Here is a 17,350-nt window from a genome sequence, read left to right as displayed (position 1 = left end):
AGGGATGTAGTGTGAATATTAAATCAAGGATTGAAAGTTGTGTAGCAAGACAGACCAGAAGCCGTCCGATCCAGAGGATCCTTCACCAACGTCGGTGACACCTGGCGAGTGGATCTGGGTGAAAAAAAAACACCATCGAAAGACCTAGAAGACCGGTGGAAGGGGCCATACAAGGTACTCTTGGCCACACCCTTTTCTGTTTCTGTAGAGGACCGACGCGGAGCCCAGTGGCACCACCTGAGCCGGTGCCGCAAAGCAGATACTCCTGGCAGATCGTGGACTGAGACCCTGACCGACCTAGCTGCACTCCAAGCCAAGGACAAACACTCCTCATCCCAAGACGATGGGCCACAGCGTGCCCTTGGTAAAGTACCTGGTAGGATTCCTTCTGGTAGTCCTGTTCCAAGAAGGAGCGGGAGACAACATCGCCAGGTACCCACCGTCAAAACCAGCAACAACAGGTCAGGTCTGGTTAAGGTACTGTCGAGGGATAGAAAGTATCTTTGAGCTGAATTTTTGTGATATGCTGCCCTGTGGGACCAGGATGGACCGGGTCTACCAGGCGGAAAAGTACATGTGGTGTAAGTACCAGACGAGACGGTAGCTACATGAGAGGTTATTCCTGCGAAGAGTGGTCTCAGGCATCGTGGCTTACCCATCCTGGGTACAAGGAGGGCTATTATCCCCTGTGGTCCAACTACAAGGAAATCCAAAAGGGAATCTCCCTTACCAGAAGATTATATGGCTATAAGGAAGTCTGGAGCAATAATGGTCTAGCAGTCAAGGGAGAGTCAATATTCATAAAAGTAAGGGCAGATTTACTCATTCCCGAAAACAGATCTCATAAGACAGACAAAGGCCTGGTTTTTCTAACGTTAAGGGCGGATACTTATGGGGAGGACCTAAAGGTAGTTATCCATCTATCAGGAATTGCATGCGGTCCCAATAAATTTCCATCCAGAAGGACGTATGATTCCTTAGAAGCGCCACATCTCTCACCACCCCCGGTAGTGCACCCAAATGGAGGGACGCACGAAGAATATTGGGAGGTAAAGACGGGTGAGCTTGATCAGAACATGTGGTTAAAATGGATGAACTACACGGCCCGAGCCCAGGGCAAGACCAACTGCATTATCTGTGCCGCCGGCCGCCCCTCCTTGACCACAGCCCCCGCTAGAATCACCCCGCATAATTCACCGCAAGGTTTTGTTTGTCTATTGGAATTATTCGTGGACGGCCACATCCCAGGGTGCACAATTGCAATAAAATCCAGACTAAATAACATGTATCCTCAGACCCCGATTAGATCTTTACCCCCAAGATTTGAAGTTAATTTAACTCCGGACTATCATTGTATCACAGGAAGGGGAACAGGGAGAAAGGTGGGATCATTTCCTCTTGACTCTTGTAACACCACTAGAGAGATAAAATTGTTGTCCAATATGACCCGTGCCCGTAGTGATATATGGTGGTTCTGTGGAGGTCTGATCCTCAGGGAAGTTCTCCCCTTTGAATTCTCAGGAACATGCGCAATCATACAGTTAATAATGCCCATCTACATTTTACCCGATAGCAAGACGGTGATGGATCTCACATTATCCAGCAACGGTGGTCTCCCGGACTTGACCCGTCGGAAACGAGAGTATGCACCAGTCCCGGGTAGTTTTGATAAAAACATATACATAGACGCAATAGGAGTACCCCGAGGGGTCCCCAACGAACATAAAGCCCGGAATCAGATAGCGGCAGGATTTGAATCAGTTCTATTTTGGTGGTCTACTATTAATAAAATGTTGACTGGATAAATTACATATACTATAATCAACAACGGTTTGTTAATTTTACAGAAGAGGCAGTCAAAGGACTGTCCGAACAATTGGATGCCACCTCCCGGATGACCTATCAGAATAGGCTAGCTTTAGATATGTTATTAGCAGAACGAGGAGGGGTGTGCGGGATGATAGGGACAACATGTTGTACATTTATCCCCAATAACACAGCACCAGATGGGTCCGTGGCCAGGGCATTGGCAGGACTGCAATCTCTCAAGTTGGAGTTGGCCGAGAACTCCGGTATTGGTGACCCAATAGCTGGATGGATGGAGAACCTGTTTGGTAGGTGGAGAGGTATGATCCAGTCAGTACTCATCGCGGGAATAATGGCAGTAGCCGTGTTAATTGTTGTCGGCTGCTGTTGTATTCCTTGCGCACGAGGGCTACTGAATCGGCTGATCACCACAGCATTGGGTGCCACAAAAGTGCCAGGTGACATTCATGCTTACGTAGGAATCAGATATAATCCGTTGAACTTGAATGAGATACCACCTGAGGAACCTGAACCTATCCAATTACAATATATAGAATAAATGCCACCATTTGTAGCACCTGTGTCTAAGATAATCAATATCCTGGATTTACTTGAATAATTAATTATTGAACCACCAAGACGAGTTGTGCTTGTTATTATATAGTATTGTTTGGTTGTGAGTACAACTCGTTATTTCTGAATCGCTGCATTAATAATGGTACAGTTGATCTTCCTTGAGGCGATTGTTTTACAGGCCACCTGTTACTGACACGACGACGACGGAGAACCTGTTTGAAGGCTCCCATGATGTAGGAGTAACCTCTCTGAGTTGAGCCCTTGACAAGGAGGGACGAGTCTTGGGTTCATGAATTACAGGCCAGACGGCGACAGAAAAAACAATGACTGCATTAATAACATGCCCAAACCACCCACATGAACCGGCGCACCAATACACGAAGATCACCTGAACCCCCCAAATCCATGATAGCTTATCAATTATTTTGAAATTTTAAAATTGTATTATGTCTACCAATTTTTACTTTACTTTTACACATGATGAAAATTGTATGGCCTTGTAGCACATAACCAAAAATATTAGCTCAGGATTTCTATGAATAGTTTTGTTTGTGTGATATTTGGCCATGTAATTGTATGATAACAAGATTTATGTTCATTGTTGTATTGTTAAATAATGACCTGTATTCCCAATGAGACCCACAAGGTGGATACCATTTCAGTATTATGAGCCCGTTGTGGTTTTTCCCTCTATTCAAGAGTTTTCCACAACGGTAGATGGTGTTGATCCTAATTTGACTATGTTTTCGGTGTGGTAAATGGTGTTTATGATTTAAAATATTATTGTATGGTCATCTGAGATGACCAAGGAGGGACTGTTACGTATTTTAAGAATCTAAGCTACCCACACATAGACCCAATGAAGACCAAACATATTAGCCGTAAATACCATACATAGCCACAAGGGGAGCCTTACTGAAGGCTGCAATAGATACTTTATCCACAGAGGGCAGCACCACAGACCAAGCGAGGAAAACCGAGGATTACGTCCCACCGGTTTTCTCCAAGTCCTCCGAGTCCATAAGAAAGCCTCCACATCGTGGAGACAGGTAGAATTCTTCAGGCAGCGCTAGGGCATCGGTGGGTTAATGTCTTGGACCAGCTAGGAGAACACTCTCGCACGTGCTAAGGCACATCTTCAATCTCTCTTAACTTCAGAGCATCAGTTTACCATACCGAAAATACTTTATACAAATAAAGTATCTTTAAAGCTATTCCTTTGGATTCGACCCCTCTTTCCTTGAAGAACATAATAGTCTTGAACAAAAAAATAATAATACGCAGGCGAGACATTGAAATTGCAGGACGTGCCAAGCCGCGACCGAACCAGCTTGGCAGTTTGAAAACGCCTAATCTAATTAGTTTGATGATATTAAAATCTTTATTGAACGTATCGCATTTCAGACTCAAACAACGTCTGCTGCAGCTTTGTTCTCGTCGTCATAAGATGAGGAACACCAGTCAGCACCAATGATGTCAACACCAGTCAAGCATCCTCCCTCTGGCCAAGCACAGTCTGTAAGTTTGTACAGCATAATGTCTCTAATTGAATTATAAAACTACTGTTATTTGTTGAATTCAACATTGAAAATAAACCTTGTTTTACAGTCATCAGGCCTCAATACCAGTGTGAGTAGCCTTGAAGCTGGTGAAACCGACGAAAGCTATCAGCCTGAGTCAACCCTCACCCCAACCCTGTCTCGTCAAAATTACGTTCCAAGAAAACTATTCGGCGATCTCAATTACGTTTGTCATAAAACGTATTTTGTCCGCGATTACGTTTTATTGAACGTATTGCAAATACGTTCGTCCTCAGCCTATTTTTTTGCCATTTATTAACCTCTAGGATTATGTTTGGTTTGAAACGTATCCCAGATAGGTTAAATGTCAACGTATAGCACATTATTGTCATATCTTCCTTTCACGGAACGTTTCATTTAACGTATTTTGTCTGAAAAAGGTATCTTGGCCGTGAATACGTTTTATTGAACATATCGCCAATATGCCTACGTTCGTTGTCAGCCTATTGTTTTGCCATTAACCTCTAGGATTATGTTTGGTTGAAACGTATCCCAGATAGGTTAAATGTCAACGTATAGCACATTATTGTCATTAAGGCATATCTCCCTTTCAGGGAACGTTTAATTTAACGTATTTTGTCTGAAAAACGCATCTTGGCTGTGGATACGTGTTATTGAACATATCGCAAATACGTTCGTTGTCAACCTATTTTTTGCCATTAATTTACCTCTAGGATTATGTTGGTTGAAACGTATCCCAAATATGTTAAATGTCAACGTATAGCACATTATTGTCATCAAGGCATATTTCCCTTTCGGGAAACGTTTCATTTAACGTTATTTTGTCCCTGATTACGTCTTATTGAACATATTGCAAATAGGTTCGTTCTCAACATTTTTGTTGTTATTTATTTAAGATACCTCTTGGATTAAGCTACATTTAATTGAATGGTATCCTTAATAGGCTACGTTAAATTTCGATAACACATTATTGTCAGTATATAGGCATAGGCCTATCTCTCGGGGAAGCGTACGTTTGATTGTAATGTTAATAGTCCAACGTTATATCAACATGTCACAAGAGGAGAAATTAGCTGCTGACGGGGCAACTGTAGGAGCGGGCGTTGCTTTGTTGATTTCTTTATCTAGGGCTATAGCTGTGGTCAAAGCGGGAAGTGTTGCGTTGTCTGGGCGGCTGCCTGAACTGAGCTGCAGGAAATTATGTTCACATCTTTCTTCATTCATTCATGAAGGCTATACTCTACCGGTGAACGGTGACGTCAGACTCACGCCCGCCTACAAACCAATCAATGTCCAGTATCAGCCTGTCCTCTCGGAAAATACGACCACGTAGGTGGTTTGTTCCGCCACAGATTACGACCCATTGGAATTTATCCAAAACGAGAGGTAATAGGATATTTTTCCGTGAATGGCGGAGGCGGACAATAGGATATTTTAGTATTTGGGTTTGATAGTTATGACGAAGAATATTTTAGCTCTCGACAGAAAAACATGGTTGCTATGAACGCTGAAAACAGCAGCTCGCATGCCGTTTAAATTATGGCTATACAACCTTTTTCTTAGCTGATTATGCTATATTACGTAACCGTGTAACGATATTTAATTTAACAACTTTAAAACAACTTTAAGCCCGGAAAGGAAAAGATAATTCACCGCCGGAAGTCGGGAAGGCCCATGCAAGTGCACGGAGCGTTCCACGGCATTGAGAAGAGCCGTTTAGTAAATAAATAAATACATTTATTTATTTATTATACGGAGACCACCAGACTTCCTCGAGGTAACAAGAATGGTCGATTAAATTCAAGATGGGAGAATGGCGATAGGGTGGCGTACGGTCCATGGCCTTGCGTCTATGAATTTCATTCATAGAATTACCGAGTTTGATGGTCAATGGTCAGATACAGATCTTGTTATAACGATAATAGAATAAAAGCTATGGTCAACTTATTATCTTATAACTACAATAATTATCGATATAGATAATGTATATTTTAATTTTTAATTAATAAAATAAGGCTTTAAACATGCGACATGCCTACGTTTTTTTGCCACGTGACAAAAAACGCGTCACGTGGACTCTACGTTCGCTAAGGTTGTTGTTAGCCCCATAGATATATATAGAACACATAAGCCACTCAATACAGCACACCTGTGTACTCTCAAACATTAAATAGGCTATGTAAAACTATCACCACACTTTGCTGAGACATTACAGATTGCAACAAGATCACAAGCTCAACACAACATTTTGAACAGTTTGTTTTTATAGATTTTATTATGTGATGAGGCCAGTTAAATTTCCCTTCCCCTCAATCTCCTCCTGCAGGGATCCTGGAATGCTGTACATAAAAGCATAAGTTATTGTCATTGTGTGCATCCAGTCTTGCCTTCTGACAGCATTGACATTTTTACATCAGACAAATATTTTTTTATAACTACCTACAAGGTAATATTACAGAATGCTAGAGTAAACAGTCAAAGAAAGGCTGCCAAATTTGTTTAAACTTCTTTGCTTTGCCTGAAATCTCATATTGAATATGTCAAAACTGGGTTACATACTTCGTAATAATGACTTTTGTCCCTACATCTGGAGGATTTATTGTTCAAGATATTTATTTGACTTATTCATATTAATTTACCTCAGTAGCTGACCCACGAGCAGCAACGTAGGAGAGGGGCTCCCAGGTGTTCTTCCACTTTATACCACTGTTTCAAAAGAGGGGGATAAGACACACATAATACAGTCAGGATCTGCCCAATCACGTACTGCGTTGACAAAACGAACGGGCTGTGAAAATCTGCCCTTATAAAAACAGAGCATCATATCTAATACCATATGTCTCAGATGGAATAATTTATTTAATCCCAATTATTTTAAATTTGTCCTTGGTTTTATCTAATAATCGTCTTGTTCTTTCACAGCCAACAAATAAATGACAAATAAACTACAAATAAAACAAAAAATACGCCACTGAAAGTAAACTGCTCTGCAATATGAAATTTGAATCCAACCGTAGGCATTCATTCTTGAAGTTATAAACCTATACAAGGTAGAAAGACATCAGCCTATTCGATCTAAATGGTAGCTTGTCCAACACCATTCATTATGGGTTCCCAAAGTTGACTCACAAATCAACAAATCATACCTGTTAACACACATGTAAGTAGAACATTATTGGACAATAAACTTACCATTTCTTGCAAGGAAGCCACTGAAGAAGAACCTGTAAAACAAGAAAATGTATAGGTGATTTTTTTACCATTTGAATGACATTTTCTTTCCAAAACTTTCCACACATTTTAAACACGTTCCCCATAAAATACTTTTAGTCAAATCTAAGACTTAAATCGACATTATATTACACCTTTCATTAGAATATGAGAAGCCGTTTGCTGAAATTTACCTGGTCTTTTGTCCTTTTAATAATTTTCGAATAAAGATAGGACCCAGAAGCGGCTCTGTCAGCACAATCTTCACACCTTCCACCTATGTTGAATTGTGACACTGTTTGTTAGTGAAATGGCTACATCCTTGATCTGCTGGAGAGAACAGTTATATTCATTTATATACAGGGAATTGCATTATCACTGTAATAGTCACTTGTCACTTGACAAACAGGCCACAGGCGGTCAGAATGGGCCCGCCCCTTTCCCCCACTCTCACAATCTCGCACAGAGGCCCCACAGGGTAGCATGCTGAGCCCTTTGCTCTACTCTCTGTACATGACTGCGCTCCATCTCACACTACCAACACCATAGTGAATTTCGCATATGATACAACACTGCTTTGGGTTCCTGCATAGGAAGAGCCACAAGAGAAATCTAAATGTGACCACCAGTTCTTCTTTTATATTGCATTGTGCATTTAATGTACTGATGTATGTGATCAAGGTTTGTGACAACATATATTGCCTGTAATGCATAATGCTTAGACATGCGTAGTTCTGATGTTACCTCTTGCTCAGAGGGTCTAGCGCTGCAGTGCACTCTGGATATGAATAGGATTGGGTATCGTTTGGGTTTTATCAATACCGGTGCCTTCTCGGTACCTTTTAAACGGTTCCGGTGCTAAAACGGTTCTCGAACCGGTACTTTTACAAATGATAAAAATTACTTGCTGAAAGCAGGCAGCTATACTGCTCGCGTTTACACTTGCGTGCATGGCGCAACATTACTGCCAAAGTCATATAACGCAGGTGCGTAAGGCAGGCACAGGAGACGCCAACATTGTTTTCAACTGCTCGCGTTACTGCACCATATTAAGTCATAACGTTTTGAAAAGAGAGGAAAGTATCTTGAAGCGAATAAGCGACTGTTTTTGATTTGTTTATATGGTTTTGAACATATAGTTTTTGATGCATGCATCCGGCTTGAGTTAGTTTGTTTGTTACTTTGAAATCACATAAGCTCGCAACACGCACAACACACTCACACACCCGTTCATTCATTCACGCACGCACCCACTACAACCTGCCGATCTTCAATCAAAACAACATCAAGTAAGTGATTGCCGCAGCACGTTGACAAGTCTATCCCGAGGCACCCATAGGCTATGGTTTATATGTTTGAAAGCCGTGACTTCTTTTACCGTGTGCCTGAAATACCACGCTGCAGTCATGGACTTATAAAGAAAGTCGCATTCGTAGTCGCACCACGTGTGTTTAGAAGCGCAATATAGAAAAGGGTCCGTCAGTGTCGTGAGGCGCAGCGTTCCGAACATTGTGGAATCACATACACGGTATATAAATGAAAATCATATCATAATGAAAATACTAACCGTTATTCGGTTGTGAACCAGTAAAGCGCCCAGCAACTAACGCAGGTTGACGCCGCACACCATGGAGGCGGGGCAGGGGGCGTTTAAAAAAAGTCAGGCACCGTTATTGAGGCAACGAAATTTGTGTTCTTATTCGATCTCGGTGCTACCGCTTACGTCGAGTTTCGGTGCTCAACCCTAGATATGAAGTCAAATTTGGGAGGTTTGCTTTTCATAAAATTGCAAAATTGTATGCCGATACCAAATAAGCTATATGCCACCAAAACATGTAGACTATTTAGACATGATCTAAAGATCATTGACTGATTCCTGAAGACATACCTGTCTGATGTTTCTTTTTCTCCTACTCTTTCCACCATCTTTTCATCCTTGTTTTCCTTTCTCCCTTCCTGCTCCCTCTCCATACCTACCACATCACTGCTTTGGGTTCCTGTATGCGGTTAGAGCACAAGAGATAACCTAATTTGACCCGTTATTTTCTTAATGTAGCCAAGTCAAAGAGGATGCACCATGCTGTACCCTAAACACTCCCCCATAGCTAGGTAGCAGACTCAATTTTATAGTTCAAGTGTCACAAGGTAGTTAAATCAATCATAACAACGAATACAGATAATAATAATAAACAATCAAGACATGTTCATTTAGGATTTTGACACATTTTTCCTATGTACTCAATCAAATATTGTGTAAGAATCATAATCAAATATTAGTTATTAGTTTGAGGTTCAAACCTGCTCCTTCTTCAGGAACCATTCCCGTGCTCCCTCTCCTCCCTACCCATCCCCCTACTCCATTCACCCCTTTGGGTTCCTGTATAGGAAGAGCCACAAGAGAAAACTAAATGTGACCACCAGTTCTTCTTTAATATAACATTGTGCATTACAATGTACTGATGTAATGTGCATCATATGTTTGTTGGACAACCCAACATTTTACTGAATGCAATGCAAAATGCTAGACATGCCGTAGTTCGGATGTTACATCTTGCTCAGAGGGTCCTAGCGCTGCAGTGCACTCTGGATATGAAGTCAATTGGGAGTTGTCTTTTCATAAAATTGCACATTGTATGCCTATACAAATAAGACATATGACACCAAACAATGTAGATTATTTAGATATGTCTTAAGATCATTGGACTGATCCTGAAGACATACCTGTCTGATGTTTCTTTTTCCTCCTACTTTTCACCATCTTTCATCCTTGTTTCCTTCTCCCTTCCTGCTCCCCTCCCATCCCTACCACATCACTGCTTTGGAGTTCCTGTATGCGGTTAGAGCACAAGAGTAACCTATTTGACCAGTTATTCTTAAATGTAGGCCAAGTCCAAAGAGGATGCACCATGGCTGTACACTCAACACTCCCCCAGAGCTAGGTAGCAGAATTCAATTATAGTTCAAGTGTCACAAGGTATGTTAAATCAATCATAACAAAGAATACAGATAATATAATAAACAATCAAGACATGTTCATTTAGGATTTTGACACATTTTTCCTGTGTACTCAATCAAATATTGTGTAAGAATACATATCAAATATTAGTTATTAGTTTGAGTTACAAACCTGCTCCTTCTTCAGGAACCATTCCCTGCTCCCTCTCCATCCCTACTCCATCACCACTTTGGGTTCCTGTATAGGAAGAGCCACAAGAGAAAACTAAATGTGACCACCAGTTCTTCTTTAATATAACATTGTGCATTACAAATGTACTGATGTAATGTGATCATATGTTTGTGACAACATTTACTGAATGCAATGCAAAATGCTTAGACATGCGTAGTTCGGATGTTACATCTTGCTCAGAGGGTCTAGCGCTGCAGTGCACTCTGGATATGAAGTCAATTTGGGAGTTGTCTTTTCATAAAATTGCAAATTGTATGCCTATACAAATAAGACATATGACACCAAAACATGTAGATTATTTAGATATGATCTTAAGATCATTGACTGATCCTGAAGACATACCTGTCTGATGTTTTCTTTTTCTCCTACTTTTCACCATCTTTTCATCCTTGTTTTCCTTTCTCCCTTCCTGCTCCCTCTCCATCCCTACCACATCACTGCTTTGGGTTCCTGTATGCGGTTAGAGCCACAAGAGATAACCTAATTTGACCAGTTATTTCTTAATGTAGCCAAGTCCAAAGAGGATGCACCATGCTGTACCTAAACACTCCCCCATAGCTAGGTAGCAGAATTCAATTATAGTTCAAGTGTCACAAGGTATGTTAAATCAATCATAACAAAGAATACAGATAATAATAATAAACAATCAAGACATGTTCATTTAGGATTTTGACACATTTTTCCTATGTACTCAATCAAATATTGTGTAAGAATACATATCAAATATTAGTTATTAGTTTGAGTTACAAACCTGCTCCTTCTTCAGGAACCATTCCCTGCTCCCTCTCCATCCCTACTCCATCACCACTTTGGGTTCCTGTATAGGAAGAGCCACAAGAGAAAACTAAATGTGACCATTTATTATTAACATGGCATTATAATTAAAAAAAAGTTAAGTTCTGCAATTATAGTTTAAGTGCTAAAGACACAAAGTACCTTGGTCATCCTGTCCCACTACATCGTAATTCCCGTCCTCATACGGGATGTCAGGCACCACAAACTCTATGTCTGTTGGGGCAGAAGAGAAAATAGAACTGAAATTACAGAGAAACAGACGATTTCTTACGCAATAAGTCCAAAAGCGATGCGCCAAGCTGTGCCTAAAAACACCCCATAGCTGTAATAAAATCAATGCATGCCACGATCTTGCCTCCTACAAATTAGAGAGCAGTCAGGAATCTATTTCAATAAAAGAGAGGCTTTCAATGTAATTTGTGACCCAGATATCTAGTGTATGATTCAATCACAGTTCAAGTATCACAATGTATGATAAATCAATCATAACAAGGAATACAGATAAACATAAACAATTAAGACATGTTAATTAAGAATTTTTAATCAGACTTTTCTAATGTACTTAATCAAATATTGTGAAAGAATACATATCAAATATTAGTTATTAGTTTGAGTTACAAACCTGCTCCTTCTTCAGGAACCATTCCCTGCTCCCCCTCCATCCCTACTCCATCACCACTTTGGGTTCCTGTATAGGAAGAGCCACAAGGGAAAACTGAATGTGACCATTTATTTACTCACTTTTTGAATTGCTATCTTTAAATGTAAAATGTAAATACTTGACACCACTCAATTGAGGTAAACAACAATCACTAGGTCAAATTTGCCAGGTCACCTAAACTGTCCAATAAAACAAATTAAGGGGATAAATGTAAACATCTTACCATTTTCAGTTGGCTGGGGAAACCTTTTAAAGTGCACTGTTGGAAAAATAAATTAACAATTCAAGACTATTTTGGTTGTCTCTAGGTGTGGATACAACATAAGCTCCAGTAGAAGTTTTTTGAACAAATAAAGACATTATTGTGTAATCATCAATACAGTTAGTGAAATACTCACATTTTAGGATTTTGGCATAGACAGACTGCAAGTCCTCTTGTAAGGATGGATCCAGCTGCATCTGCATGCTGCCGAACACTTGGGCTGTGTAGCTTCTTTTGTTTTTCTTCCCTAAAAGCAGCAGAGGAAAGTAGCCCAGTGCAGCAAGCCGGTCCAACTGAAATAATCATTAGCAAATGACAGTGATGAAGTCGGAATATCACAATAGAAAAGTATGGAGATCCATTTTTTTAACATATTGAAACATTATTTTGGGTTGATCTGTGGGCTGTACGGAAAAAAACTGTTGTGCTCAGTCTTATTACTTATTACACACAGAGGGGAGACCAATAGAAAAACCTTAATAAATGTCTGGAATGCTTGATCCCTACTTTGAGTACATCAAGGGGCCCTGTTATAGGTGGGCATTTTTTTCTTGCATGGTTTGGGTTCACTTGCCCCCTTACAGGTAAGAGTCAATGCAAATCAATACAAACTTATAATTCAATCAGAGAGGTACATTGGAGTTGGATATTTGGCCTCATGTCAACACCAAATCGGTGAAAACAGACTTAATATTACTGAAAACAGAGCTTTTAAAGTAGGCTAAGCCCTCCTCTGAGGCGATCTTTTAAAACTCAGTTTTAGGTCTAACAAATTGGCTGGAGATTCAAGCCAATTTGTTAGACCTATGTCGTGTTCACAACAAATAGTCTGCTTCCTTGGTGGGCACCAAGGAATATGTGTTAATTATTTCATTAAATGCATGTGTTATTACGTTATTTAGCGCACATTGTCCGAGCATACACCCTGCAACAGTCTGCTGCTATTGTAACGTGGGCTGACAGGAGGAAAGTAGCACTACACTTAATAGATTATGGCTGTTCAGCTTAGACTGCATGGTATTCCATTTGTATGAAACCTTTTACTAATACTAGGAGGGAACACACAGGCTAAATACTCTCTCTTTAGAATTTCAAGATGGAACATCGATTGTATGCTACTTACCATTTTTAAGCTGGAGTCCATAACATGACTGCTGTTGCAGTGTTTTTTAACCCGAGCCTTATATGCTTTTCCGTGTTCAACAAATAGTTTTCTCTCTCTGACAAGCCGATCTTTATAGGGCTGTTTCGCCTTGCATATTGGGCAGGTCTTGCAGGCCACATACATGGTTTTGCTGCAAGCCACACATGGCTTGATGTTTCGGGCCTTCCCGCTCATTTCTGCAAGAATAGGATGAAGCTATAGTTCTTGATCAAACGAAAGCATTAGACTGTCAAATTTAATGGTTCAGCATGGTGCTATTCAGGTATTAGCAGAGTTATTTCTTTCTTTAAGCCTATTGTATGTTGTTTAAAGGTTTTAAAACTTTTCTTTCAAGTTAAAGGATCATTAGGCCTATAAGTTTATATTTATGTTCGCATTATTCATTTCATTATTTTAAATCACAATAAAACTGTATGCCTAACTCATAAATTCTGCTCTTGTATGATCTGATACCATCTAAGTAACACATTATATAAATGTCTTACCGTTCAAGGTTTAAGTTCGGGAATTATGTCGTTCTTTCAGCATAAAAATAAGTGAACACGCGCTCCTTCAACACCCGCCCCAGCCTCTGCTTCTGATTGGCTCTGACCCATGTAATCTGACATTCGACCAATCACAGCACAGTAGTGCAAGTGCAGTATGGCGTATGTGTTTTTAAACGTTTCTATCATAATTTATTTATTTAAATAAATGAATAAACTTTAAATGTATCCATGAAATATAGTTGTTTCTGTCACACAAACTAATTAAATGCTGACTCATCTATCTAACATTTTATTATTACGCAGTGCATTACGGAACGCACAGCTTTTATTGGCCGGTAATAGGGCATTTGTAAGCTGGTCAACAACGTTTCGTATCGATGCATTGAAAAAGCATATGTCTAAATAACCCAACATGACATGACAAGTGTGTAGAGAAAGTGGCCCCTCTCCCACCTGCATTTCAGCGACAGGCAGTAACAATAAGGTTCTCTAAGGAATCGGAAATGATCAAATTTAATGTTGCATAGCCTACATTGCCAAAGAGGAGTTGCCATTCACCAAATTTAAATCCGAAATGATTCTCATGAAGAAAAATGGATTAAACGTCAACCCGACGTATTGCAATGAGATGGCATCTGCACAATTCATTGCGGTAATAGGCGACCCCTTAAAGCAAAAGACAGCTGCGGACGTCGGAAACGCCACATAGCCTACATGTCCTTCACGATTCACGGCGAGACAGACGTATCATTCTCCAAAGAGTGTGTGATCGTCTACAGCCACATTTCTGCGCATAGGGAGACCGGTCAACATTTTAATTGTTAAATACTTTAAGCACGAAAAAAGTTTTATTTTGCTTAATGGTTAATTCGAAATGTTCAATATCAGCTCAGTGAATCACTTTAAACACCTTATTGTTCTTTTTATTTATAATTGTGGTTCAAATAAAGACACCCATTTCTCTTAACCTTATTCTTGTTTAAAAATCATTCACATTATATGAAAGTTATGAACGGAGATATAAAGGTGAACTCATGGCGTCTGGCCCTGTGAAATATTGATAAATGTTAGCCCACCCACCCAAAAGCACCACCAGCGGTCACTGGTCATAATATTTAAATATAATTAACCTACACACAAAGAGTGTGTACGGTATGTTTTCTATTTTGTTCCAATGGGCCTGCGTTCACGTCACTTGACTGCCATGGTTGCAATGGTTGCTTACGACCGCCCCCTCTAATCCTTGCATGGCTCTAAAAACCATAGACATTTTATATGCTAAAAACCACGCGGCAAAGGAGCTGCCGTCAATTGGGTTGTTTTTGTCGTAAACTAGGGTCCGATGTTTAAAAAATTGACAGATATTCCAAGGTATCCTTAAAAGGCACGTTGGATGTTTTTATTTTCTGCAGTTTAGTCTTCGCCTATCACCTATTTCTGAAAGCAAAACAACAAGCTCATTGATTTAATGAGGCAGGGTTATTTGAAACAATTAATTAAATATGTGTGAGAGGTCAGTCCTCCTTCTGAGTTTGCTTATGTCTAGTGTACCCCTACTGTCCACAAGCACCCCCGCCCCTCCCCATATGGATTTAGAGAATTGTTGCCACGTCCCAGTGGGGGTGGTATCATATATATGAAAGAGGGCATTCAATTATACTACAATGATCAATTAGGAGGCCGAAGCCCTAAAGGAAGTGATGCAATAGCCAATAGGTGATTGAGTAAGCTATACCTTAGGGTCTCTTATATATCAAAGGGAGTCTCAAAGGACGTATACGCATCAACCTGTGGCTCCAGCCCTACAGGAAATGACTCAGCAAGTGTTCCATCTCGTTGCACCTCACCCAGCGGCTCGCTTGCAAGATTTTGGCCTGAAGTTCTTCCCAGACCAACACCCTAGCCATCCAACATGCATATCTGAGAATCAGGCCTCTCTTTAATAATGACAAAAAGTTATGAGAGAAACACACATTAACTTTTTGTTATCTCATAAGCGGCGTGGTGCCGGCTCCTTTTGACCTTTTGACCCCCGACTTCAAAAACGTGGCCACAGGCCAGCTGTGTCTACACACCTTTAGCCACAAATGTACACCTCCATCCCACAAAAAATGGGGACTAGAAACTAACCTCTGTCTTATGTACATTTACTGTACTGTTGGAGGTCACGCCCCTTTGCCGACCTTTTCGAGATAGCTAGGGATGCTAAAATTTTACACACATTTCCCGGGGCCCCGTGTACGACATATCCGAGATTTGGAGTTTAGAGAAAAAAAGTTTTCCCAAATGGAGTGTCATTTGGACAAAGCCCCTCAGAAGTGTAGCCTGCAAGACCTAATGGTTCAGAATGTGGTGGAAAAACAGTTTTTGAGATAGGAAGGTCCTACCGCCCTGAAATTTTAATACCTTATTCTAGGGCCTAACTGGGACCTCCGCACCGAAACTTGGCCCGGTCGGACCCCGAGGGGAGGAAGGGGGGGCCCTTCCTGCCCGAGACTTGGCCCGGTCAGACCCCGAGGGCAGGCCCCCCCTTCCTGCCCTCGGGGTCCGACCGGGCCAAGTTACGGTGGGGGGTCCCAGTTAGGCCCTAGAATATGGTATTCAAATTTCAGGGCGGTAGGACCTTCCTATCTCAAAAACTTTTTTTCCACCACATTCTGAACCATTAGGTCTCGCAGGCAACACTTCTGAAGGGCTTTGTCCAAATGACACTCCATTTGGGAAAACTTTTTTTCTCTATGGGCTAGAACTACAAATCTTGCATATGTCGTTCTCGGGGCCCCGGGAAATGTGTGTCAACATTTTAGCATCCCTAGCTATCTCGAAAAGGCTGGAAAAGGGGCGTGACCTCCAACAGTACAGTCAATGTACATAAGACAGAGGTTAGTTTCTAGGCCCCATTTTTTGCGGGATGGAGGTGTACATTTGTGGCTTAATGTGTGTAGACACCGCTGGCCTGTGGCCACGTCTTTGAAGTCTGGGGTCAAAAGGTCAAAAGGAGCCGGCACCACGCCGCTTATGAGATAACAAAAAGTGAATCTGTATTTCTCTCATTACATTTTGTCATTATTGAAGAGAGGCCTGATTCTCAGATATGCATATTGGACTGTTAGGGTATAGGTCTGGGAAGAACTTCAGGCCAAAATCTTGCAAGCGAGCCGCTGGGTGCAGGTGCAACGAGATGGAGCACTTGCTGAGCCTGGACTTTCATAATCTTCGCTCTGTGAATGTAAAGGATGTTTGGTCGGATGTTACGACAAAGAATCATAATGTGAATGGGAATATTCTATAAATCTCTTGATATCATCTTTCGTCTCAACACTTCTGCTGCAGCCACTTAAAGTCTCACTCCGAGAACCTTAAAATATGAATCAATCCATTAGAAGTATGAAAATATGTTCCCGGTGGTGCAACAAAGCAAACAAGGTGTCCTTTGACATCTACGTTTCGAGACGATTGCAACAGTGCCACACATGATCATATTTGAATATGTTTCGGGGTAGTAATTAGCTGTCGATTTTGGAGGCCTTTATCAATAATGACCAGCTATAGATTTGCTTCCCGATGGAGATTTTTGACAAATTACATGTTAATTAGCATCTACACGTTAAGCTGAGTCCAATGAGATCAAGCTCGGCCTCTTGCTACACCGAGATCAT

The 17,350-nt window shown here is 40.9% G+C and overlaps 1 protein-coding gene across 1 annotated transcript; it reads right to left on the bottom strand.

Moving 5' to 3' along the window:
- Positions 1-6,027: 6,027 nt before the first annotated feature.
- LOC130378539 (uncharacterized) lies at positions 6,028-12,309 on the bottom strand. Its single transcript, XM_056585266.1, has 10 exons — positions 12,175-12,309; positions 12,000-12,035; positions 11,738-11,803; positions 11,257-11,328; positions 11,072-11,137; positions 10,663-10,770; positions 7,328-7,410; positions 7,116-7,147; positions 6,563-6,629; positions 6,028-6,262 (listed from the first exon to the last, which is right to left on the bottom strand). The coding sequence occupies exons 1-10, from the start codon at positions 12,239-12,241 to the stop codon at positions 6,233-6,235; spliced, it is 627 nt and encodes a 208-aa protein (XP_056441241.1). The 5' UTR covers positions 12,242-12,309; the 3' UTR covers positions 6,028-6,232.
- Positions 12,310-17,350: the final 5,041 nt, after the last annotated feature.

This window comes from Gadus chalcogrammus, unplaced genomic scaffold (genome assembly GCF_026213295.1).
Source record: "Gadus chalcogrammus isolate NIFS_2021 unplaced genomic scaffold, NIFS_Gcha_1.0 GACHA086, whole genome shotgun sequence".
Lineage (NCBI taxonomy): Eukaryota > Metazoa > Chordata > Actinopteri > Gadiformes > Gadidae > Gadus > Gadus chalcogrammus.
This window is presented reverse-complemented; position numbering and strand designations above follow the sequence as displayed.

Coding starts and splice junctions, on each gene's coding strand:
- LOC130378539 (XM_056585266.1), bottom strand. CDS start 12,241: ATGCAGATGCAGCTGGATCCATCCTTACAAGAGGACTTGCAGTCTGTC. Junction 11,329..11,737: donor GGTTCCTGAAGAAGGAGCAG/GTTTGTAACTCA, acceptor CTGCCCCAACAG/ACATAGAGTTTGTGGTGCCT. Junction 10,771..11,071: donor GGTTCCTGAAGAAGGAGCAG/GTTTGTAACTCA, acceptor AACCGCATACAG/GAACCCAAAGCAGTGATGTG.